Source organism: Seriola lalandi, unplaced genomic scaffold (genome assembly GCF_002814215.2).
Source record: "Seriola lalandi dorsalis isolate HSWRI2012SDOR001 ecotype SW California unplaced genomic scaffold, Sedor1 jcf7180002054680, whole genome shotgun sequence".
NCBI classification, from domain to species: Eukaryota; Metazoa; Chordata; class Actinopteri; order Carangiformes; family Carangidae; genus Seriola; species Seriola lalandi.
The window spans coordinates 795085-821915 of NW_019525233.1; the positions used below are offsets into that span (position 1 = coordinate 795085).

At 39.7% G+C, this 26831-nt stretch overlaps 2 protein-coding genes across 16 annotated transcripts in view; both read left to right on the forward strand.

The window, feature by feature from the left end:
* Nucleotides 1–1394: 1394 nt before the first annotated feature.
* Nucleotides 1395–23770, forward strand: tnpo1 (transportin 1). 4 transcript variants are annotated; one of them, XM_023422291.2, is made up of 25 exons: nucleotides 1404–1535; nucleotides 1695–1811; nucleotides 3387–3462; nucleotides 4136–4285; nucleotides 4831–4937; nucleotides 10085–10218; nucleotides 10647–10728; nucleotides 11694–11816; nucleotides 12353–12471; nucleotides 12793–12853; nucleotides 13180–13348; nucleotides 13553–13705; nucleotides 13834–14059; nucleotides 14150–14321; nucleotides 14498–14584; nucleotides 14699–14806; nucleotides 15333–15491; nucleotides 16187–16274; nucleotides 16361–16459; nucleotides 16559–16654; nucleotides 18588–18663; nucleotides 19646–19745; nucleotides 19830–19904; nucleotides 20186–20325; nucleotides 20463–23770. In XM_023422291.2, the coding sequence occupies exons 2-24, from the start codon at nucleotides 1707–1709 to the stop codon at nucleotides 20291–20293; spliced, it is 2673 nt and encodes an 890-aa protein (XP_023278059.1). In that variant the 5' UTR covers nucleotides 1404–1535; nucleotides 1695–1706; the 3' UTR covers nucleotides 20294–20325; nucleotides 20463–23770. The 4 variants fall into 4 exon arrangements, 3 of the variants coding, with proteins under 3 accessions (XP_087034354.1, XP_023278059.1, XP_087034353.1); XM_087178228.1 differs by having other exon boundaries at nucleotides 1395–1535; nucleotides 1698–1811; nucleotides 16361–16654; XM_087178227.1 differs by having other exon boundaries at nucleotides 16361–16654.
* A 992-nt stretch (nucleotides 23771–24762) lies between these two features.
* fcho2 (FCH and mu domain containing endocytic adaptor 2) overlaps nucleotides 24763–26831 on the forward strand; it is a 40149-nt gene continuing 38080 nt past the window's right edge. For 4 of the 12 annotated variants that reach the window (XM_023422234.2, XM_023422237.2, XM_023422235.2 and 1 more), the window contains exon 1: nucleotides 24763–24974. In XM_023422234.2, coding sequence (XP_023278002.1) covers nucleotides 24942–24974 — 33 coding nt within the window. In that variant the 5' untranslated portion in view covers nucleotides 24763–24941. The remainder of the gene's footprint in view (nucleotides 24975–26831) is intronic. The other 8 variants (XM_023422242.2, XM_087178222.1, XM_087178223.1 and 5 more) reach the window with 5 other exon arrangements.

Here is a 26831-nt window from a genome sequence, read left to right on the forward strand (position 1 = left end):
TGATTTGGGACGGAGCATCGCTGGCAACTCACCTCAGATTGTAAAGTCAACAGAAGTGACAGGTCTGTGTCATCGTGTATCTGTCAAGGAACTTCCATCATTGACACTGGCCACTGTCATCAGAGTCCTTGAGTCCGATGTCAAAGATACAAATCCTGGGGAAAAGGGCATATCACAGGATGACATACAGTTCATGCAATTACTGAACAAAAGATGACAACGGAATATGGATGGTCACCTGGAAATGCCTCTCCCCGTTAAGACATGCCCACAACTACCAGAAAATAAGCGGCTAGCTCTTGTGCGATTGAAGCTAAATTAAGGAGTGTATAAAACATAAAACGTTTCTATGGATTCAAAAGAATCACCAGAAATAGTGGAGATGCCGGAGATTACATCCGAAACTTTTCGCCCATTTGTTGTATCCTGTCTGGATTGATGACACAGTTACAGCGGGCATTATTAAAAGCCTTTACAGTGGAGAAGGTATCTATCTATCTATCTATCTATCTATCTATCTATCTATCTATCTATCTATCTATCTATCTATCTATCTATCTATCTATCTATCTATCTATCTTATGATTACTGCAAAAATGTCTTTATGATTACATAAAAGACAACAGTTTACTTACTAAGAAATTTTATTAAGCTTGTTGAATTTGTGTAATTAAATTGAGGCTGAGATGGGAAAGTACCAACATTAATGTTGTTTATAATAGATTAGATAATAATGGATAGAATATAGTGCATTTATATTACAACAATGTAATAATATATGAAGGAAAAAATGTCAAGGCCTATATATTCACGGATATTTTAGATTAGGATCTCTCTGCTTCCAGTTATTAAGAATGAGCTAACTACTGTTAGGACCAAATATGAAATTGTATGAAACTGTTGTGTATTCAGAGAATTAGGACTGTGGAGATTATTTAACTCTTTAATTGTATTTGTTTATTTTGTAGTGTTTTTTCATAATCTTCTACAAAGCAAAGCATTGTTTTTGTAGAAAAAATAGCATAAACAACCGCTAGATATCGCTCAAATTACTCAAATTATAAACCAACAGTATTGAACACAACAGCGACGTCATGCGGCCTTCAGGCGCGCCATGCTGCATTCAAATGCTGTCGGAAATAGGGCATATTTTAAGGTTGTGTTCCAAACCTCTCCTATGCCGCGCCATTCCTCCTCTCTCACACTGCAACAACGTCTCTGACAGAAAACGGGGGGAAAAGTGCGTCCATACAAAGATAATTTGCAGGTGTAGCTCGGTAGTAAACAATTAAAATAGTAAGTTTATTTGTGGGTATGTTATGCTAAAAAAACGACCCAGCACTAGGACCCCTCAGCCGTGTGTCAGCTGACGAGGCAGCCACTTAAATGCGACGCGACTCTGTATGGCCCGCAGCTTTTTCAGCTTGTTGCAAAAACGGATGTTCCTTCTGTAACAGGCCCATGTCTGAAAACCCAGACAGACGGTCACATTTCAAGAGAAAGTCGGCAACACTCGAGTCCGTCGGTCCAAACAGGTAAAGGCGTTTTCTTCGTCTTAAAAATTAGTTAATGCGTCCAGCTAATGTGACGTTAACGTTTTTTTTTTTTTTTTCGCTTCGTAGGAGTACGCAATAGAGTGTCCGTTGATGACAAATCCTCTGTGTTAGCTAATGTTATTCCTTTATCCGCAACAGCAGCAGAGCAAGATGGAGTGTGAGTGGAAGCCAGACGAGCAAGGACTTCAACAAATTTTACAGCTGCTCAAGGAGTCTCAGTCGCCAGATACGTCCACACAGAGATCCGTCCAGCAAGTATCCTTTCCTAAGCCAGATATCGGTGTCCAACGTATGTTTTGATACGTGTTCGTGCTTAATACTGTCAGACTCAACAGGCTAGCGATAGCTAATACTAGCCGGTTGGTTACCGTTATAAGCAGGTACGCAGGTGCTGGACCGGTTGGTGCTTTTTTGTTTTCTAATAAGCTCAGTGAGCTACTAGCAAAGCGGGCCGTGCCGTGCCGTGCTGGGTGTCCGGGCATTTGTAACACTGTAGGTCGGTGTGTTATGTCGGGTTAATATAACGGATAATTACGCTCAAGTAAACGTTGCATGTAGGTTTGATCCATCCGTCAGTCGCCTCCCTGTATGCCCTCACCTCGCATTATTGTCTAGCAGAAAATATGAAGTCAACAGCTAATTCCTGCAACACCCCTGTATATCATCCACAACCTGATCTGCAAATAACACTGGGCAAAGTGTTTGGTTTCATTTATAATCTGGATTATTAGATGAAATGTGCGATGTTTAAATAATATCATGTATTTTGTCTTACTGGTGTAATGATAATTGTATTAATGAGGACAAAAAATGTAACCCCATATATCCAATGAGTGACTGCCTATTTGCATTATAATCATCTTAAACTGTAAACATAATTAGTTGCTAAAAGAAATGCCATGATGTAACACAAGTATCTATGTAAATATGTATGATAAACGCATCAGCATGTGAAATTTACAGTTCTCTTGTGACAGGACAATAAAAACCAGACAAAGGATCTGTACTACGAAAAGAACAGATTGCAGATGAAATCTGAATCTGACAAAACTAACGTAATTAGAATTAAACCATCACATTTGCTTTGTCTAACTTTACAGAGGGCTGTCAGGATTTGAACCACACTCAAATCCTTAAAATCAAACATGTTTGACTTACAGCTATGATGACCCCCAAACCAGATTACTTGGCAGGCATTAGACCGAGAGTCGAGACATGAAATGAAATGAAATACAGTTGGGCAGGCAAATAGGGGAATAAAAAAGCTGGCTGAAAAATATGTGGTTTTGTAGTTATAGCTGTATAACATGGAAATTACATTATAAATCTGTCATGTAGTTTGTGTCAGATGCAAATGTGCCACGGCATTTCCTACAAGTCGCCACATACTTTTGCATTAGAGACCAATTATTACTTGCTGCTCCATGCTGCTGGCCCTTATGTTTTTTTATGTGGTTGCATGTTGATCCTAAATGATTTGCTTATGTAACACTTCATATGCACTGCATCATTAACTCAGACGAGCCACTGTTACAGCCCTAAATATGCCATCTGGCTGGGTAGATTCAGTATTTGGTCATGTCAAATGACATATTTATGACCCCCTATAAACATAAACCCAGTCCCTTCACACAAATGCCATTATCCTGTTACATTACACCAGCACTAGGCCAGATAAACACCTGCTCTTGCTACATTTCTTCAGCTGAAAAAGAACATCAGTTTTTGGCATTATTACCAGGCTACAGATTGCAGTGGTAATGTGCCCGCAACCGTTTAACATGCTGTCTATACAGTGAGCACCTTGTCTTCCTCAACCACTTTCCCCAGAGACTTGAGCAGCTGAACCAGTATCCAGACTTTAACAACTATTTAATATTTGTTTTGACCAAGTTAAAATCAGAAGGTAAGCTCTCTGTCTGTCTGTGTGAGTTTGTTGTATCTGCACTGTGTTTCCTAGATCATCTGATGGTACTCGGTGGTGTGAACGTTAGACATGTCATTTTTATGTAACCGCTCAGTGACAGGTCTGTCTAACCATGACTCGGCTGACCTGATGGCATCTTTGCCACAGATGATGTGGCACTCAGAATATGGGTCACTCTAATTTTAAACCTAATTCCTGGCACCACTCAACTCTTGGCTTGACAGTCTGCAGAGTAGATGACCCAAATGTTAAGCAGTGTTAAGACATTTTAGGATACTGTTCGACTATTTCTCATAGTTCAGATGCAACAAGCAGCAAATATTCAGAAGCAAGAGGATGAGTAATTCTGAAAGTGTAGCCATCATTTCATACAAATAGAACTTGCTCCTGTCCGTCATTTGCAAACTAGTATCTTTGTGTTTAGCACTTTGCACGTTTCACACAATGGAAACAGGTTATAGTTGTTCTGCTGCTTTGTGTGAATCTTGTTGGGTTTAATGATAAGGAATGTAAAGGCAGTAAAATCCTGTGAACAGTTAATGACTTGAGTCACCAACATTTGCAACACTTAAACCTGACTCCACCAGTGTAATTGTGCTCAGATAAAGTGTTAAAGAGTTAACATTCTGTTGTCTTTTCTCCACCCTCCAAGACGAACCGACGCGGTCCCTGAGTGGGCTGATACTGAAAAACAATGTGAAAGCCCACTATCAGAACTTCCCTAATGGTGTGTCGGATTTCATCAAGAGCGAGTGCCTCCAAAACATTGGAGACTCTTCTCCCCTTATCCGTGCCACTGTGGGTAAGTTGCATCCTTTGGGTCCAATGAATGTGAAGTCTTTCTTTAAGATGCTGGAGGAAGAGATCGCTCATCATAAGATTGCGAGCTGCCACAGCTTGCTTGTTTATAACTTATAAAGAAAAATATCCACACTAGTTCTGTGCTTAACTTGTTATTATTTTTCCTGTGCAGTTCCCTGGTGGTGTATATTTGCTTAAACATACTGTTACATTGAACCTACAGCTAAATACAACAGCTTCACATGTTATTTGGGGAAAAATGTCAAAACTGGTCAGTGTTTTCAGTAGATGACAGTCAAAGCAGGTTAAAGGAAAGTGAGGATGCCAATAAAAGTTACAGTTCATAATTTCAAGATAATGTAAAATAAATATATTTAATTTCTACATTAACTATTTAGTTTTACTTATGATGTTAACTGATGAATTGTAAATAAGTGTGTTGTGTCAAAATGATCTGATTTGAGAATGCATGACACTGCAGTGTCTGTGTATTCTTTGTACTTTTGTCACACCAGTGTAACTCACAGTAAATCCTTCCTGTAACAGGTATCCTCATCACCACAATCGCCTCCAAAGGAGAGCTACAAAACTGGCCGGAGCTTCTGCCTAAACTCTGCCAGCTGCTGGACTCTGAGGACTACAACACATGTGAGGTGAGGATGAACACAGGTTGGATCTTGTGATTGTGGGATCTGATGTTTCTGCTCATCCGTCAGAGCCTACAGTGAGTGGCAGTATTTTTATTTTATTTTTTATGTTAACCATCTTGTATAGACAGTATTGGTTGTCTATGTTATACAAGACATTGATATTGATCATTTACACTGTAGTGTAATGTGTTTATGTGCAAATCAAATCAACATGGTTGTAATATTAGGATACTTCCTTAAACATTAGACCCAAAAATGAAATACAATGGGACTGTTCAAACCAGTATCTATATGGCAGTATCTTTTAGTGATTACACTGTAATTTCTTTATTACTGGGACTTGTTGATACTTGGGTTTTTTAAATATTACAGTAGCTCTTCTAAATTCCTCATCTCGACTCACTGTGCACAGTCAGCTCATAAGAAATTGGAAAAATAGGTGTCAGCTCTTTTTCACAGCTGTTTGTGCGAGTGTGAGTGTGTGTTTGTGTGTGTGTGTGTGTGTGTGTGTGTGTGTGTGAGGGAAAAAGAGGCAGAGATTACATACACACATTTGTGATCATATGTTATGTCAAACTTCTGCTATAAGTAAAACTGTTCAGGCAGACAGTGCTGCATGTCTGTTGATTTGTTTATTTATTTACTGTGGGGAAGGGAGGAGAGCTGGGTCAGCTATAAAGCAGCATCTGGATAGCATCCTGCTGGCCAGATGAACTAAAGGCAGTCTCACAGCTGGAGCTCCAGCCACAACTACAGATTATTCAACACGGAATTATTTATTCTCTTTTTATCCTTTTTACCAGCAAACCATATGACCCCATTTTCTGACTTGGCACACGTCACCCAGAAACCCAGAAAAGCTTTTTTTTTTTTTTTTTTATGTGCGCATTAGCTAAAACAATGTAGTGTTGTTCTGTTTTTCTCTATACTCCCTCATTATCCAGTTCTTTGTATTTCAATGAATATCTTTACTTTCCCTGATTGCCTTACAGTATAACATCATCAGTCCTTGAGGGCATCCAGTAGAATACTTAATGTCATTAGTTCTTGATGATATCAGCTCTTCTACAGTTACTCCTTTGAAATGCTCCATTGCAGTGACCACTAAAATTATAATTCAGTAGCCTGCAGAGGATGTTGGATCAGTTGATCTGTGTAATGGTGCCGCACCCACACTTAGACTCACATAAACGCCCGGGTAGTTAATATGGTGCCAGATGCATGTGCCTGTGACATCAGCCACTACAGAGAAGGCAGATACCTTTATATAGGAGAGGATGTACAAATGAAGTAGCATGTTAAACTGTAATGCTCAGCTGTGTTGAAGGGCATTTGAAATGTGTTCTCGCAGGATTACCCATCACTGCATAGAGCGGGAATATGATCATCTGAAATTTAAAGAAGTGGTGTGACAGGAAAAAAATGGCCTCTCTTTGTAGCACCACAGCCCGCCTCTCTTATAAAGCTCATTCAGAAGCTGAGATTTAGGTCAGCTATTTACTGCGGAGGATCCTGAAGTGTATGTGTGTGTGTGTGTGTGTGTGTGTGTGTGTGTGTGTGTGTGTGTGTGTGTGTGTGCGCAAGGCTTAACACTGGACAGTGACCAAACGTAGCAACTCCTCATAAGACTCAGTATGTTTTTGAAAAGCAGCTTGGAGGCTGGAAAGCTTCTTAGCGTCTGATGTTGAAGATGGTTAACTTGGTGCTGGATGAAAAAAAAGTATCTACTAATCTTGTGCATAAAGGTGGAAAAATGTCTTTAAAATGCTTTATTATTGTTGGCTATTCATTATGAAGTTTAAAATTTGTGGCATGTTTATGTTGAGTGTCATTGAGATAGAAGAGTAAAGGTCACCAGTGTTGTGACTAGTCTTTTCTTTTCAAGACAAATTTTCCCACTAATGCCAATGGCAATAATGATACTTCACAATTTAATTTCAACTATTACACTTGGATTCGAGTTGTAGTGGCAATAGACAGTTTCATCCCGGCTCTGTGGATATGTGTGAACATGTGCTATTTTCCATAATAACCCACATGCTAACCCTTACATTATCAAACCCAATACAGAGTAGTTCATTGACTTAATTTTTTCAAACCTTTCCTTCTGTTTGGTCTCACATGATGACTTCAATTAAAATGCATGTCCTGTTAGCCATAACTGTATGTCCTTTGTTGGTGAAAATAGCCCCCTCTGTACGGCTTCCTGAAGTAACTAGTTGTAGTTGATTATTCTTGTTTTAACATATTTTATTCAGAAAAGATAAAGTGAATGTCTGTCTCAACTGAATGAATGTTGCTAACTCTACAGCAGACGTTGCTCATGTACCACACACAGCTAATACCTGCATCTTGCCAAACACATTTTTGAAGGTGTTGACTATTGCCGTTGAGACATAATATTGCCGTACATAATCCACACCATTACTGCCAGCTGGACATTGATATCTATTTTGGGGATATTTTTAGTGGCTGCCCGTGTACGGTTTTGGAGCCATGTGCATTTTGTAATCTAAGCAATGAGAAAAGTGTTGCGATGCGTTGGCCTCAGGCCTTTTGACCCGCCTAAATGTCCTCTGTGTTATGCATTTATAGTTTATCTATATGTATGTAAGATGATCCTCCTGATGATCCTGAATTACCCTCCCCATATGAGTGCAGAGCAGTCTCACACTGAGCCATAATGTCTGCTGATGTTGGGTGGTAAAAGACGGTTCGATACATGGTGTAATGGTGGTGTGTAGCTGTGAGCTTTGAGCAATGTGTTATCTGAAGTTGAGGTATTTCATTGGCTTATTTTTTATCAGTATATACAACAAAATATTCAGTGCCTTGGTGACATGATGCAGCTGTACCATACACCCATGAAAACCAGTAACTGGTTCTAATGTTGTGGCTCGTCTCATCTTGTTTGTGGTCAAAGATCAGCAGTTGTAGGAAGAACCCTGTGCCACCACACTGTACCCCTCTCTGCATACACTATAAAAAGACACGAGCAGGTGTGTTGGATGCCAAGTGCAGTGTTGGTGGGTGGCTTTATATAGGTTTTGCCCGAGAGCAGTTTTACTGTTTTGATTAATGGCATTTGGAAAGTGGTTGCGATGGTGTTGTGAGGGTCAAGTTTGATGCTACTCCAAAGGGTAAATGATCATGTATGAAAATGCTTTGCCACCTCAGTGCTCATGTGAACAGTAATGAAATTCAAGCTTCCAAAGCAGGAGTCTTAAGGGGCTGTTTAGTTGACTAAATTCATACCTCTCTTTGCCCTGGCTCGCTGTCATCTGCATGACTTACATTCTCCCGTTTAATGACCGTCCGTAGCAGGACTTTAAGGGAGGATTACACTTCAGACGCTTCGGCGTCACTGGAATGTCTGAAGGCCACTCCCATTTCTTTGCCCTTCTCTGTTGACACTCACTCACACAAACACCTATATTACATTTTGACGTCAGTGGGAGCGGTGCTGTGTCCTGCTCCTCACGTTTGCACATGGGCTCAGTTAGAATGGAGCTGCTTTAAGTAATTTACAGTGTCTCCAGAACCCAAATCTGATGCTGAATTGCTGAGTTGTCATTATTCATTCATTAATTTGACAAAATTAAGCAACTTTTATAGCATTCTGTTTGGTATGAAACGACTGGATTTAGTCTTGTATTATTTGGAAGATTTAAAGCTGCTACCATATATATGATTAATTATCAATTAATCATATTATTATTTTTCCTGACAAATCATTTTGTATCTAAAATATCAGATGTTGATTTGTTTTGTCCAACCACCAATCCAAATTATTCAGTGTACAACGGTATAAAACAGAGAAAATTTTAGCAGCTAAAACATGTTATTTTTCAGTTTTGCTTGAAAAATTACTCAATCATTTCAAAAATAGTTGCGTCAGTTGAGTAATGGATTTAAATTGTAGTTAAACTTCCACAAAACAATTGCTCATTCATCCTAATCTGGAATTATTGTGCCACTCAGCTTCATCAAATTTAAATCTGGTACTTCTTTATTTCAGAGCTTCAACACCAGCAAGTCTCAAATACATTTTTGTCATTCCAAACATGAGATGAAATCACCTGTGCTGGCTCTGGAACAGTTATTTTATTTTCTTGTTCATTTAAACTGGCTGTTCTCCTGCAAGTGAGCAATCTGAACTTCAGAGGGAAAATCATTTTAATCAAGTTAATTACGCTGTGTCTTCTCTGTCTTCTGTTTGTGACCTTGACACAGTATCAGCTTTAACCTTCCTCGTCTTATTTCATCCCTTACCCTCCTCCACATTTTTCTGAGACCATTCTGTATCTGTCATCTGAAAGCAATGCCGACATGGGAACAGTTTCCATGGAAACACATTTCAGACGGCGTCAGTGTCAGTTGCTGTGCTGTTTCTTGTATCTGCTCTTCACACTGCATTTTTGTGAGACACACTGGAGTCTGCAGCATATCGTGAGCATGCATACTAACCATCCGTCAAGCAGCTAGTATTAAGGAAGGTGTGTGTGTGTGTGTGTGTGTGTGTGTGTGTGTGTGTGTGTGTGTGTGTGTGTGTGTGTGTTGGTCTTTGGATAAGTCTGACTGTTTGAAGGTTATTAGAGCAGGAGAGGATGAGCAGGCTGAACACATTTTTTTATACAGTCGTTGTAACATTTTAAATGACCCATGCATATTTTATATAAATGCTTATATCACATTTGTTCACTACAGAGCAAATAAATATGAACATATATTTGAAATACTTTTAGAATTTATGGCAAAATATAACAGGATGTCGGCACAAAACAAAAAAGGTAAATGGAAATCTAAATTCAGTCAACCTCCACAGCATTGTGGGGACTTCATGTGAGATAAATTCCTTTCAGGAATCATTTACATCACTTATTCTAATTATTATTAAGTCTCCTTGCACTGATTGATGAGATGTAGTACTCAGTACTTACGCCAAGGTCTCCTACTGAACTGAAGCTGTAGTGGTGTTCCTCACGTGTCACTTTGGATATAAGCGTCTGCCAAAGGAGTAAAAGTAATGTAATGTAGCCATAGCATCTTAATAGCTGGGGAATAACTGGTAGTTGTGGAATCGTGTCTTAGAATATGTCTGGACAGTGTAATTCTCATCACTTTCTTGGTTGTCTTTGCTCGTCCCTCAGGGAGCGTTTGGAGCCCTGCAGAAGATCTGTGAAGACTCTGCTGAGATCCTGGACAGTGACATGCTGGATCGTCCTCTTAACATCATGATCCCCAAGTTCTTACAGTTTTTCAAACACAGCAGTCCTAAGATTAGGTACAAAGTTCCTCCTTATACTTTCCATTTCTGTTAACTGTAACATTATCTGCTAATCATGCTTGTTGAACTTAACAGGGGAGGTCCGTTCTTTTTCATTGATTAAATTTATGGCTTTGATGATGCATGATTATCAGTTGATCACACAAAATGATCTGGCACCCAACTTAATAATTTAATAATTTAATCACACACATATGCTATATGTAGAAGACAGACTAAAGGTCTATGTAAATGTACAGTACAGTCAAAGTCTCAGTCTGTTTTAATGCAGCATGTCTGTTGACTGTATAAAAGACTTACTGATATTTGGAGGTTAAATTAGTGGCAATGGGGCAAAGAAGAAAAACAGAGGCTGTATTCATAGCGTGCAACATGTGAGGTAAACACGCTGGTGTGACTCTTATGTGATGGTTATTGTGTTGCAGGTCTCATGCCATTGCCTGCGTCAATCAGTTCATCATCAGCAGGACCCAGGCTCTTATGCTGCACATCGACCCTTTCATTGAGGCAAGTCTGACTGTTATGCATTGCCATCTGTACACAATTATCATGTAGACAAACTGCTCCTCTTCCTGCTTCAGCAAATAATAGCTACTGCAGCGAGATTTTGTCTGAGGTTTACTTCTGAGCTTGTTACTTTATAAAGCCGCTCTGTGTCTGTTCCAGCCCTAATGTTAAATCATGGCAGCACATCGTGTAGCTTTTTTTTTAATCCCTTGTTAAAATTTAACTTCCCTCATGAAAAGGCTGAAGTCGTGATTTGGTTTACTGCTGATTTTATGAAGTCTTCAAATTTTGGCTATTTCGATCAGTTTTTATCATTCTTACTTCTTTTTAATTGCTTTTATTGCTGGATATATTTTTTATATTTAGAGGTGGGAAGAAGAGATAACAAAGAACAAAAGGCTTGTCTGACTAACTTCCATAAGAGATTTAAAAGAGTAAACGCCTTTAAAACAGCAAAATAAATCTATTTTTTGAAAAGCAGGAAGCACAATTAGATTATATTTCTTCATTGCATGAACCTGTGTTGAAATATTGTCATAAAATGTGTAACAAAACATCTAAAGTTTTGGTGCTTTTTATAGCAACATGTAAAAATGTTCCATTCTTAAAACGTCAAGCAGTAATAAAGTGGCAAATGTAGAATAGCGGAGCAGCTACAGAGATAAGATGTCTGCAGTAATGACAAATGGAAACTTGAATCTAGATTAAACCGGACAAACTGCCATAAAATATACAATGTACATTAAAAAGCCAGCAATAAATAAAACCTTGACACGAGATTGGTACCAGTGTATTTATATCACAAGAGAATACAATGGGACCTGTTACTGCATGGACTTGGTCCCACCCCATTCATGTTTGTTCAGGAGCTCGCACGATGTACAATTATTATTTTAAGTAGTGGTAGTAGTTGTTTCACACACACTCAAGACATTTGACCCTGGACTCTTTCTGTGCTCCTGTAGAACCTGTTTGCTCTGGCAACAGATGACGAACCAGAAGTGAGGAAGAATGTGTGCAGAGCTCTAGTCATGCTGCTGGAAGTTCGCCTGGACCGTCTCCTGCCACACATGCATAACATCATAGAGGTGAGTGAAGCTCGGGAGGAAATAAGAGCGAGGCCCAGTTAAACACTGGTGTAAAGGAGAAGAGTTAGATGTAGTTTAAGGATAAGTCACACTTTCTTATTTAATTTAGTATATTTTTACATTTTTCTTATTGTCAACAATTCTTATAAAAGACTAATGAAAATGAATTGATCCTATATACTCATGTTGTCTGTCTATGCAACGCCTGATTGCGTATTCCTCTGCACCATAGACCTTTAAACACTGTTCAAAAAACTACAATGCCCAGCTTTTGTAGTGAATTATTTAGCCTTTTAAAAATAAAATAATATATTTTTGACACATTTTTATGGCATTTATTGACAAAAACAATCAATCCTTTAATTATACAGTCCTGATGATGCCCTGTGGACAGGTGTGGTATTTGTGTTGCAGTTGGGCTGCAGATGTTGTTGCATTTGTACTTTTAGACTGAAATATTCCATTTTGTGTATAAAATTAACATAAAAGTGTAACATACTGTATCTAATGTTACATTTCTCTTAATGTCATCCAAGTACATGCTACAGAGGACTCAGGACCAAGATGAAAATGTTGCCTTGGAGGCCTGTGAGTTCTGGCTTACTCTGGCGGAGCAGCCGGTGTGTAAGGAAGTGCTGTGTGGACACCTCTCCCAGTAAGAATACACACACACACACACACACACACACACACACAATAAATAGACTGACACTCTAGTGCTAATATTGAGAGCTGTTGATTCATAACAACCTTGGCAGTAAGTTACTGAGGACCTTGTCATAGGTTGATATTCTTCTTCCTCACCTCGGGACAGCTGATTATCAACCCTGGCTGTTGACCTCAGCCGTAACATCTGTCACCACACTGTCACATGAAACTGTGCCCACAGCAGGAATCAGGTGTGAGTGATTTCTTGTGGGCCCTGACCTATCCTTGCCCTTTGTTCTCATAATTTTTCCTCCGGTTTCCGCTCCAGGCTCACTCCGGTTCTTGTCAACGGGATGAAGTATTCTGAGATTGACATTATCCTGCTCAAGGTCAGTTTGTGCAACCTGTTATTTGTACCTGTAGATAAGATGATGAATTGAACCATGACTCAGGATGTCACGCCATTCAATGAAGTGGTTTATGTGACTGTGTTGTGTACAAATACATGTGGGATTTATACATTTTACCACAAACATTTGTAGAAGTTGATGTGGTTACAAATGTGACTGCAATGGAAAATCTGACTTGATTCAGACTGAACTTTCATTCTGATGACGATAATTTCTTTCATACACAAATAATGGACTGTTGTTGTCCAAGCAAAACTAATGTGGTTGCATCATACACCTCTTTCATCCCGTACATTCGTCAACAGGGCGACATTGAGGAAGACGAGGCCATTCCCGACAACGAACAAGACATCAGACCACGCTTCCACCGATCGCGCACAGTTGCCCAGCAGCATGAGGGCGATGGGATCGAGGAAGAGGAAGATGAGGATGATGAACTGGATGATGATGATACTATCTCTGATTGGAACCTGCGTGAGTTCAGTGCCTGTGCACATGGAAACATCTAGATCTCTCTCCAACTTTTGTCTCCCTTTCTCTTTACTGAGAGCCAGGAAACGATAAGTGTATTGACTGCTTGTTTTGTGTTTGTGTGTACTGTACCTGTGATGTCTGCGTGTTTGTCTGCACACTTCTGTGTTTGTCTGTATGTCTCTCTTCTTTTTCTCCAAATGTTAGGTAAGTGCTCAGCAGCAGCGTTGGACGTGTTGGCCAACGTGTTCAGGGATGATCTGCTGCTGCACATTCTGCCCCTTCTCAAAGAGTTGCTCTTCCATCCAGAGTGGGTAGTTAAAGAGTCTGGCATCCTTGTGCTGGGGGCTATCGCTGAAGGTAAGAAGAGAAAGAGAAAGATGAAGGAAAAAGTGGGGACAAAGCATTGGGAGTAAGGTCCTCCTCAGAATTTGGAATCAGAGGAAATGGCTGCTATAGGTTGAAACGGTTTTTATCCCTGTCTACAGGCTGTATGCAGGGCATGATCCCATATCTGCCTGAGCTCATTCCCCATCTCATCCAGTGTTTGTCTGACAAGAAAGCCCTGGTGCGTTCAATCACCTGCTGGACACTGAGCCGCTACGCCCACTGGGTTGTCAGCCAGCCCCCAGATATTTACCTGAAGCCCCTAATGACGGAGCTGCTCAAACGTATTCTGGATAGCAACAAGCGTGTGCAGGAGGCCGCTTGCAGGTAAAGCCAAGTCATTTTACAGCACATTAGGAACTCTGCGCTTCATCTGGAGTTGGTGCACAATGTTTCCTTTTAATCTCTCCTGACCAGTGCCTTTGCCACTCTGGAGGAGGAGGCTTGCACAGAGCTGGTGCCCTACCTGGCGTTCATCCTGGACACACTGGTGTTCGCTTTCAGCAAGTACCAGCACAAAAATCTGCTAATTCTTTACGACGCCATAGGAACTCTGGCGGACTCAGTGGGACACCATCTGAACAAACCGGTATGCAGAGCCGAAATGTGGACTCTGTTTCACTTCACATTTCTAAAATTAGCACAGACTACTCCATCTTCCTCAATTTACTTTTGTAGTGTTGGTTGTGGTCATTGAATGGATGCATCAATGTATGTAATTATCCTCACTCATTATTTGCATACTGTGTCTGTGTCATGTATTAGGAGTACATCCAGATGTTGATGCCTCCACTAATCCAGAAATGGAACCAGTTGAAAGATGAAGACAAAGATCTCTTCCCTTTATTAGAAGTGAGTGTCTAATGTGCGGTTACTGCGTGCGTCAGTGATGTTAGTCCAAGTTCTATGATGAAAACATCAGGTCACTGACTGTATATTCCCTCCCACCCTGCCTGCTTTCGTCAGTGTCTGTCGTCAGTAGCCACAGCCCTGCAGAGTGGCTTCCTGCCCTACTGTGAGCCTGTGTACCAACGCTGTGTCAACCTAGTCCAGAAGACCCTCGCTCAGGCCATGGTGAGTGTAGGACCCTCAAATGTGCAAACATACACACACTCTCACCCTACATTTTATTTTTATATGTAGATGCAAAAGAGGAAAGTCTTTGACTCTACCTTCCACACAACCAGGTTAAACTTAATGCAACATTCATTAGAGCAGCTTTAACAATGGATCAAATAACTGTGATCAGGTCAGGTGGACACGAGCATGACTACAAATGAATGCTAATGCTGCTCTGTGTCTGCTGGATGTGTGTATTGGAAATTGTTTGCTTTCGTGTTCATCATATCATCTTTGTAAGGTAAGAATAGGTTAATGTTTATTGTTTGTTGCACTGCCCCCAAGTGGAGAAAAATTGAATTAATGAATGCTCAATGTGCAGGTTAACTACATGTTTAATCGCCACAACTTTTAAAGGGAAAATTTAGTCCCAGGATAGAGAACCGACTCCATAACTTCACAACAACTTGATCATCCAGTAGTTAGTCATGTTAATTTAATGGTAACTCTTACCCTCTACTGTCATCCTTCACTCTTCCAGCTTCACCAGTCACAGCCAGACCAGTATGAGGCCCCTGACAAAGACTTCATGATCGTGGCTTTGGATCTTCTCAGTGGACTGGCTGAGGGTTTGGGAGGCACCATTGAGCAGCTGGTTGCTCGTAGCAACATCCTCACTCTCATGTACCAGTGCATGCAGGTGAAGAGCTGTCAAAGTCAGTGTTTCCCATACATTATTAATACATGATTAATTTGTTGCAGCCAGCCACAATTTCAACATTGACCGCCGCACCGCTCAGCCTCGTTACCCCCCCCCCCGCTTGCTCGCTGTCTCACACAAACACATTGATAACAGACTCATATGTCATAGTCAGACTGGCCATCGGAAGCCCCAGGAAAAATCGGCAGCTGGTGGGCCATAAAAAAAATCCATAAACTTTTTACCGTCCCTGTCTGCATCTTTACTGGCCCTCTGTGTGTGTGTGTGTGTGTGTGTGTGTGTGTGTGTGTGTCATTGGGATGAGCAGAGCGTGCTGCTTCCATGTGACGGCACTGGGCTCACTGGCCAATCACTATTTGTAGTCAACCATTGGGTTGTTATTTTTTTGGCACAACATGAAGCAATTCAGCTGTATATATTCAGTTATTTATTTGTCACAAAGTACTTGGCAGTTAAAATATTTTCTGTGAAGCATCTTATATACAGTATTATGTTACATACATTTAAGATTTAAGATAGTCCCCTCCACGCCCCGTCAGATACCACCACAAATAGAATCTAATTGTGTGGGAAACACTGCTAATCCATCGATCACATGTCACTTATCTGATAAAGTAAACTGATAAAGTCACTTGCATTGTTCACCTGTTGTTGTTCTTTCTCCAACTGTTCAGGACAAAATGCCTGAAGTTCGTCAGAGTTCGTTTGCTCTGCTGGGGGATCTGACCAAGGCTTGTTTCCAGCATGTCAAACCATGCATCGGTATGTTCTGTGCAGTTCACTCTCAGACAGTGTTTCGCAATAAGTTGTTAGTCTGTTGCTAAGTTGACTCACTTTCCCTCTTCCAGCTGATTTTATGCCCATACTGGGTACTAATTTAAACCCAGAGTTAATATCAGTGTGCAACAATGCAACATGGGCAATTGGAGAGATATCTATACAAATGGGTGAGTACCTCACTTTTAACACATTTTCAAAATATGCGATTTACACTATATATTCAACAGATTTCTTTCTGACATTTCTTATTCCTCCTACACCCTCAGGGTCTGAAATGCAGCCGTACATTGCCATGGTGCTGCACCAGCTGGTGGAGATCATTAACAGGCCCAACACCCCAAAGACTCTACTGGAGAATACAGGTACCACTCGGTGGCAGTGCTGAGCCAGCCAGCCAGGTGGCCACACACACACAGGGAGGTGCTCACACACTCAGGTCCATTCAGCCAGGATTCACCACACTAACTAGAGTGCCTGTCCTGCCCTTTAATCTCTGTCCAAAAACATTCCCAAGCCGTGAGCCTTACAGGTTTCGCTGGTTTCTCCAAAGTATGTAAAAAATTTCTTCCACTGATTTGCAGCCTGGCAGCACGGCTCGCAAATGGAGATAAAAGACAATGAAACACAGGGCTGGGCCCTGGTGTGAGATTCTTGACAATCTTGAATAAAGCGAACCATGTAAGTGCCCACTCTTGGAATTAATGTGGACTGACTGTCACCATCAGGTGAGGTAGAATATTATTGTAACAACAAAATGCAAAGCACAGGCAGTGTGTGAGATAGATAGGTGAGTTCACAGCCTCACATAGTTAACTGTTACCACAAGACACAGACATATTTACTGAACACTTAAACAATAACTACTCATGAATGATTGAGAATACACTTAAACTGACTAAATTTAGGGCACCTAACCTAGAGCATTCTTCAAAGAAAAAGGTTACACTCTGCTCTTGGGTTTACTAGTTGAATTGGAAATTATAACGTGATGAGTCAGAGAGCCTGTCGTCAAAAAGATGCATGCAAGGGTGAAGTGTAACCTCCCAAAATTAAAAGAAAAACTAGGGACTCTGTAGATGTGTTCCTGTTTGTTTGCTGTCAGTTTATTTGTTGCTTTTATTTACTGTTCTTTAAATGTGGATGCATATCTGCCAATAGATGTTAAATGTTGTTAAGAATGGCCAATGTTTGATGCAGGATACATGATAATCCAAACAACTGTGTGATGCCAGTCTAGTTTCATACAAACCTATTAATGTTTGCATCATACCTGTGAATGTTTTCACCAGTTGTTGCATGTTTTCAATGTAAAAATTGAAAACACGTGAACCAGAAAGATACAAATGAATGACCACAATCCGGATGTTTCGGTTGTGCGTAAATCTGATGTCTGTCTTAGAGATTTCTAAGACAACCAGTTTATCAGTGGAACTTGATTTAAAATAGACAGCCATGTAACGCCACAGTTAAAGGTGGGTATGGCAGTAAATTCTTGGAGAGTGCGCATCAGCACTTTTCATTTTGTCTCCGATCAGATGATCCTGCACTGAACTTTACTCTAATGAGCATACCATCTGCTTTCTGCATGTGTCATTGGACTGTTCATAAATGCCTGTTTGTTAATGAGAATGTTGCATAGTTTTGTGTCTCTTAAACTTAGGTCCTCCCTCCTCTCTGCCTCATAAGAACCTGCTGTGCTGGATACTAGTCTCCCTCCATGTAGTTGGCTTGGAGTAATCTGTCATTTCTTTTCAAAAGAACAAAAAAAACAAAAAAAACACACATTTATGTTTCTTATGGAAAATTAACATTTGTGAGTTTAAGGGAGAAATATCTGAAAAAACCCAAGTGAACTGCTCTTGTTTAGGCCAGTCACATACACATGCTGCACTTTAGCTCGCCTGTGTCTTAACATTGAGACCTATATTTTAAATCAAGCTAATGAATTTCAATCAGTCTCATAGTAGATTTGAGCAGCTGTTTGAGCCGTATGATTTCTGAAAGCAGATGCCATTGTTTGCCTTTTTTCTATGAATGTCCTGTCAAAGTTGTCAATGTGTTCTCCCTTAAACGTGTTGTATGTTTTTTTAGAGTGTCATATTTTACATTCCTCCCCATGATTGACGGGGCAGTAATAATCAACACTAGTGAAATCTTCTGTTTATTATCATACACAGATTCTGTTGATTTATGTCTCTGAGTTGTTTGTTTTTTCTTTATTTTTCTCCTCCCCTCCTCATTGCTCATGTCTTGGTTGGCGTTTGGTGGTGTGTAACCGTGATTGCGTTACCTTAGCAATAACAATTGGTCGTCTTGGTTACGTTTGTCCTCAAGAGGTGGCACCCATGCTACAGCAGTTTATAAGACCCTGGTGTGTATTATTCAATCTTTTATTTAATTCATCTTCTCTCTGCTTTCTTCCTATCTTCTCATCTGTCTCCTGTTGCTCCCTTTCTTCTCCCCTGTTGCTCTCCTCCTCTCCTCACTTCTCACTTTCCTTCTCAGATGAAGTCTTTTCAGTTGTTTTTTTCTTTTTTGTTTTTTTTTTCTTATCAGTTTGTAATCATTGCCAACCATGTGACTAACCCTGTCCTCTTTTAGGTCCTACTTGTGATTTGTTTTTTGCCTCAGTAGCACCTTCATGTATTATACATTAATTTGTTTAATTTCTAGTTTTTTGTCATTGTTAACTGTCGCTAACAACCTAAAAGATGCATGGGATCAGATTTTGTCACATGCCTGCTGGTTCAACAACAGAGAAAGGATGCAGTCTTTGCTGCAAAAGAGCATTCCTCAATCCCTTTCTCATTTAGTAGTCACCCAGCTGCATGTGCCTGTCCCAAAATGACCCCAATGACCTTCTCTAGTCAATCTGTCAAAAAAAGTAATGTTATTGTCAAGGTGCTATAAGATGAGGTTTTGCTGAACACACTGCTCAGACAAAGTGAAGTTAAAAGAGCTCAGAGTAGTTGTGTTTTAAAGTAAAAGAAAAATGTTTGATTTGTTTTATTTTAATCTGTTTTGTGTGCATGCTTGACTTGTTATCTCAGGTCATGATAGACACTATTATCTCCTCACATGGATGTATACATAGAGTATGATCTGTATATACTGATTAGGAAGACAAGTATTGATCATGATAAGATAACACATTAACATTACATTTTTAAGATGTAAATATGGTATATTTGTTAATTTCTCACCCATATAATGTTAGTTTATTGATTCATATATAGGTGTTAGTGTTTGTCATTCATAGTGACAGTTGTTAGCAGATTTATTCACGTTTCTAAAGTTGTTACCTGAGGACTCGTGATGTGTCTCCTGTTAAATTCGGCTGTCCCTGTTGTCAGGTGCACCTCTCTACGAAATATAAGAGACAATGAGGAGAAAGACTCTGCGTTCAGAGGAATTTGCACTATGATCAGTGTAAATCCGGGAGGTGTAGTGCAGGTGAGATGCAGCAGTAAGATGGTCATTATGTTGTTGATGGGTCTGGAAGTTGAAATGTTGCCTCACCTCTCTTCTCTGGAACAGGATTTTATATTCTTCTGTGACGCAGTGGCCTCCTGGGTAAATCCAAAGGATGATCTCAGAGACATGTTCTACAAGGTAAAAGCTGAATAAATAATTCAAATGACTGCTGAAAATGTTTTTTTTTTTTGTTTGTTTTTTTTAAATAAAATTGGGATACAAAGCACTTCATGGTTCGAGAAGAAGACTCACTAATGTCTTCATCCATTTGTTCAGTCTTTCACTTATCTGCCCCCCAGTGGAGGATTGGCAGCCTCTACAGTTGACACTCTTAATAACCCTGCCATGCACAAGATCTATTTTGAAATGCAGCGCTCCGTTATAACTCGGTATGAACTTCTCTCGGTGTTTGATTTCAGATCCTTCACGGGTTTAAGAACCAGGTGGGAGAGGACAACTGGAGGCGATTCTCAGATCAGTTCCCGATGCCACTGAAGGAACGGCTGGCAACCTTTTACGGGGTGTAACTGTTTCCACAGCAGGGTGCCTCTTCACTGGGGTCAGTTTTCCTCTGTGATATCATTTGCCGTCGTAGAAAATCAACTGAAAATTGTGCTTATTTCAATATTTAATGTAAAAGAAATGTCACTGTAGGATTGTGCTGCACTCTAATGATGCCTCTTTTTCTCTGCACAGGTCATTCACAATGGGAGACAAAATAGGGAACCTCTTTTACCCAGGGAACATGTTACCCTTTACTGGGGGGAAGGGTCTGCCTGCTCAGGGGAGGGAAGGGGTGCGGACCCCTCCCCGACCTGGTGGACGGGGTGGGAGGGAGGTGGGAGCTGCAGTGCTCAAAGCCCCTATGCACAGGCAAAGGGGGAAAGGGACTGGCAGTACAACCTTATCGTGGGAGGAAAATTCATGTTATCACATCTCAACCCAAAATAATGAAATTTATCACATTCTTCTTTTTTTTTCTCTCTTTTTTTTTTCTTTTACCCAAAACATTTTATTTTCTGTCACCAAACTACTGAAAAGAATTGTAAGCAAATATGGAGAAAACTTTGCAAAACTCTGAAGCATTTGCTCTTTCATTTTAGTTAGATGACGAATTTTCACATATTGAAAGGCTAGTGCAGAAAATGGTCTTCAGAGCCGATACACATTTATAATCATGTCAGTCAGGTAAATGACATGTGGTAGTTTAATGAAACAAAATTCTACCTGGCGAACTGAAGACTGTTCTCAATTGACCGAGTGAAGTCAAGAGATATTTTCTAGAGATAGTACACAGATAGCTCAAAGCTAAGGAATGAGCATCCTATGATAAGAATGCATCGTATTGGATCCATCTCTGGAGAAAATAATTTTATAATGCTGCGTATCATGAAGAGTAAGTTATCACCTATATAGTTATCAGATAATTTCAGTGTTCCTATTCTTTAACAGGGCAAATGCTGTTAATTACGTCACTGGAGAGCACAAGATTTTCTTTTTAAGAGCAGCTTTTCTGGGAATAGGTAGCATGCTTGTATCATTGTGAAAAGCTGTAGAATATTAGTGATGTGTGTTGCATTTGACAGCTGTCATTGCCCTGTAATAAGGTTCTTCTTTGACCTTGTAATTTATCAATTTACAGTACTTTTGTTTGTTTGTTTGTTTTTTTTTTCCTCTACCAGAGAATTACGGCAATCAGCTGTAATGTAGCATGACTGGGTTTACACACCAACTTTAGGCAATGTGTAAAATCTTGGCTGTGATGTAATGTTGGAGTGAATCTCTCAGTTTGGTCTTGTGGTGTGAATGTGACATGGACATTCATCAGCAGGCATATCAAAGCTTTAGATAATAACAATCCTCTACATTGTCTGAGCCTCGTGAAAGAAAAATGACTGAGAAGCATGCAGGTTAACACCCTGTGAGTCGGCCATTATGTCTTGTTTCTTGGACTTAAACCACAATGACACAAATCCTGTCTTTAGTGATTTTTAGTGACTTTGGCTGTCAGAACCATGCAGTCCTTCAAAATCAATGTTGAATATGTTCATTTCTCAATGTACTGAAGTTTTTGTTATTGGTTGTTTGGCTTCTTGTGCTAAAAGCATGATCTTGAGGATGACTGTGTTCTAATGTTTTGGGTGGTTGTGTTTTGTGGGGTACTTGGATGCTTTCATCTCTTGCATGTTGGTGGCCCCTCACACCCCAACATATAGTGGGAAGGAGTTTATGGGAGGGAGGGGAGCTTCAATTAAAGGTTTTAAAAGTACATAGTAACCACTTAGGTATTGCAACACTGGGACAGTTAGAACTTAATTACTAAATCTTGCTGGAGTGTTCTCCCTAACCTTTCGCCCCATAGCTGGATGTATAGTTTTTAAATACTGTGAAACTACAATGTTATTGTCTTGTTTTTGCGACGTTATATTTTATAAAGCGTGTAAGTGTTTAAGTTACAAATAGGCTGAATGTATTCCATGATGGGTTGGAGAGATAGGAGGATATTTTTTTTTGTTATTATTGTTTTATTTTAATTTTTTTTTAATGCCCAGCCAGTCATTTTTCCTCTGCTGGCCAGAGTAATAACTGCAGTATTTTAACTTTTTTGCGGTGCACATGACATGCACTTAAATATTAAATTGCAAGTGCTTGAAATTAAAGATGTAGCCAAAACCTTCAGAATATGACTCTAGTGTAAAGACAGATTATTAATAAAGTATTGCTGCTAAAAAATGCATTTACTTAATGCAATAAGTAACTTGATGCAATTGGGTTATTAGACTGTAAAAGTAGTTTAGTGTCAGAAAACTTTGAGCAATGTGAAATATATAAGTGGTCTCTTAGATTTAATATTAATGGGGTAAATGTAGGATTATAATGCATCATGGAATACAGAGGCAATTACTTGTATGTGCCACATCATTTTGTGTTTTGAAGTGATTTTTGTCTGTCACATTCCAGCTGTTTGGCATGCAAAAAAACAGAGTAAGCACGGCTTGGTGTGTGTACACAGTCCTGTTATTCTTTCATTGAAAGAGTGTAGGTCTATAAAACACACAAAACAATCCCCCACCATTGCTGTGCTGTATTTCTGACTCGACTGCTGCTATACATTGTAGTTGTGTTTCACTACTTGAATATGTGTTTTCTATGTGTTAACCTCAGGTTGTCTGTGTTCAGTGTTATTTGTTTTTATTGTTTTCCCCGATGTGTACGCCTTTATCCATCTCCTTTCAACAACTAAAGATTAGTAAAACTCTAGCCCTTCATATTAGAAATGGGTAACCATGGGTGTTAATTGACATTAATGTTATATGTGTGCAACACAGCTAGCTGTCAAATGTGATTACAACTGCAACGCTGGGGGGAAAGAATAATTTGGAAATGGTAACTTGCACATACTTTATGTACCTTTCGTCAGAAGTGATTGTTATCAGACTACGATAAATATTTAGTGTAATGTGTACACAATGCCTTGAGAGCAAGTACTTTGAGGTTTTGTTGGTGTTTTTGCAATAGATATACAGTATACTGTATCTAAAGAAACAGGTAACACCTGATTTAAAAGCAAAGAAATAGGTTGACAACTTGTGGACTTAATGTTATAAACATGATGTTTGCAAATATGAGTTTGACTTTCTATGAAGCTTTATTGAAAATTTGTATTTTATAAAGCACCCACCAATATTGAGGAATGTCTAGTCAAAGAACTCCTGTATTCTCATTTAGCCTTCAAACTTGATTAGACTATATGCCTTCATCATTTTTGCTATTAAAAGCAGAAACATCATTTTGATAGACATGGTTTGAGTTTTTTTTTTTTTAATAAGCTGCTGAATTAAAAAAAAAAAAGTAATACTTTTGGGGCCACCAAATATTTTGGATCATGCAAAGAATCTATATTGTACTGTAGTAATTTTGTAATATTTGTAAGATGATATAGTGAGTGTGACTGGTTACCATTGCTTGAATCTGTACATTGTTCCAATAAATTGTTTACATTAGTATGTGGTTTTTATCATGTTTTTTTTTTCTGCAGCTGCTCATTATTAACATGCAAGGAAACTCGTTAGAGGAGGAATGTAACTGCTGCCTCGGTGGTCTGTCCTATCTTTTATCAGTGAGGCTCAGGACTCTTGAGCAGAGTTTATCAGTTTCCAAACTTAGATTTAAGTGTTGCGTTTTTGGGTCCTCTGTATGATTATGATCAAATGTTGAATTTGTGTTAAAATGCTTGTAGCAAGTAGCAACATGATGATTAACCCAACCTAGAAAAACTGACCAAACACGACGAACTGTGTTGATCATATTAAAGGATTACACCCAGACACAAGTACTGATATCTCTCCAAAGTTGGACCCATTAAGTGTGCAGTAACTTTAATAGAGTCTTAGCAAATATGACAGTGTAGCAGCACACAATGCTGCATGCGAAGGGGCGGACTTGCCATAATATTTACACCTCAATGTTTACTATGCATCCATGTTTGACTTCCTTTTAATTGTGGAATGCGTTGCCTTAAAGTACACAATCTCTATCGGAAATCTAACATTAGGTATGATTATGAACCAAAGGTATAATTAACAAAAGCTGTAAACATACTAATTAGTGTACGGGTCTGCATAAAAGAAACACGTTTAAAAAAAAAAAAACATTAGGGAGCAGTTTTCACAAAATGTGTTCCCAAAACTAGCCTGGAATTTACATTAAAACCACATAATTTCATACTACGTCGCAGATATTGTGTATATTGCTGTAGTCTATCGGATTTTTTTTTTGTGTATGCTGTTTTCAATAAATTTAAACATTAATTTCTCGATGACTTCACGGTTTATCCTGCCCAATATACCGCTGCAACATGTTTAGTCTACACGAGTGCTGGGGTTTACCTGAAGCACTTGAAAGCAGCGCGTTGTTTTGTCTGGTGTCTTTAACCGCCATTGGTAGCGCTGTTTCGTCCTCCAGAAGTCTGCCTTTCAACGGCAAGAAACCGTAGGGGAGAGACGCAGCACAGCCGACTGGAGGTGGAGTTTAAAGGTGGGGAGGGAGAAGAAAGGGGAGGAAAACGGGGAAAGGCAGATACAACAGAAAAGGGGGGAGGACGGTGGATGATTTACGCTTTAAAAGTTGCAGTACAACAGATTTAAGAGTTGCGGCGAAGAGGAATAAAACAAGATGATAACGCCCTACTTCCTAGAGAATTTCTGGGTAGGTGGTGTCTTTTTATTCACCGTGTTTACACCGGTGCTATTCCTGATTCTCTTGCGGTGTTCCCTCCCTATCATGTTCATGTCAGCTAGGAATCAAGTGCTATTCACGTTGCAGAGGTAGTCGCCTAATTATTCGGCTAGCTCCTGTTAAAGTGGCGGTGTCCGGTGCCGCCAGACTGACCGGTCAGCAGCTCCCCGGCCATCGTTAATTTTACTCGGCGATTATTATTTTGCCACCCCGGGATTTGGGCCTCGCTGAACCCATCTAACTTGAAACCTCTAAGATTCCACCCTCCGCTCCCGCTAATTGGCCGTCTCGGGCTGGCTTGGAATGTTGATGGTCAGTTCCAAGAATGTCATTGGTCGCCTCGGCTGTCAGTCACAGCCGTTGGCCGTACGCGTCATTTTCTTCCGTAACAAAGTTTCAGTGAGAGGCCAGATGTTTAGTGAGTTGGAGAACAGCTTTAAAAACACACGAATTCACCCTCGTACTGTGTTGAACATTTAGCTCATATTTTAATGTAGCTGATGCTGTTGTGGGTATTTCACTATTACACTGTGTACAGTTGTTGTCTATTTACTCCCTAAAGGTCATTTCTATCTCGATAATTATTTGACGTGGCTTTGTTATGGCAGGTTGAAAAGTAAAAGTTAAAATTTCTTTTGCAATTTTGCCTCCACAAACCTGTCTGTCTTTCACCTGTCTTTTATTGCTTGTTTTTTTCCAAAACACTAACGCCATAAAGACAGTGCTATCAATAGTGAAAACAGCTCAGGCCATAAGTTCATTAGGACTGCTGCACTAGCCTAAGGTCATGTATTGCACTGTAACCCCTGCAGACAGTGTGGATTATGTTTTGTGTTTTTAATTATGCTGAATCATATCTGAACTGGTGTACATGCTGTACTGTCATTGTTTGGGGGTTTCCACTTTGACATCAAGTGGTTTTGGTGAATAGCAGTAGATATACTGGATTGATTGAATAGGAGAGATATATGCTAATAAATGTGTTATTGCTTTGCTCTGTTATTTTTCAAAGGTTGAGATTAAATTTCACGATTCCAAAAGGCACATCTTTAACATAAAGCATGTCAGCCAGTTCCTCAGCTAGAAATAACCTTCATTCATTAAGTATCTCTATCTTCACCAAAGTGGGAAAATAGAGCCTTAGTTTTTAGCCTCAGCTGTCCTGCTTACAAAGCTGATAAACTATATGGAATGAAATTACATTAAGCGAAGCATTTGAAGTAATTAGAAACAAGAATGCTGTCAATTTCTAAAGCCTTTTTTTTTTATAAAGGAGACTTCATCATTAGCTAAATGGAAAAGAGGAGAGCTGAGCCGCTCCTGATTCTTCAATCTGCCCTTTGTGCCCTGCAGTGGGCCACAAGAGAATCCAGTGATGGCAAAGATCAGCTGTGTGTTTAACATGCAAGGCACACACACACACGACACACTTGGCATTAGGAGATGCATCCATTTCTCTTTGACTTGACTACAAATCATCACCACAAGCAGACACACACACACACACACACACACACACATTAGGCTGTCGGATTTGAAAAGTTTTTCGATCAGTTTTACTTTTGCACACTGTCCAAAAGTGGACACCTCTCTCCAGCTTGTCCTCTTTTGCTGTGTAATCATTGTAGAGACATTTTTGTTGATTCTTTTCCTTGTATGCAATCTTGGCTTGAATCTCTCATGTAGACATTTTCTCTCCTCAGCTGAATAAACAAGTTCTTTTGGAATTAGCAGCCAGACATGGTACGGCCATGTTGTTTTTCTGTCTAAGTTGCGGCACTTGATTGGTCACTGGCTGCAACATTTCCGCTCTCTAGATTTACTTGC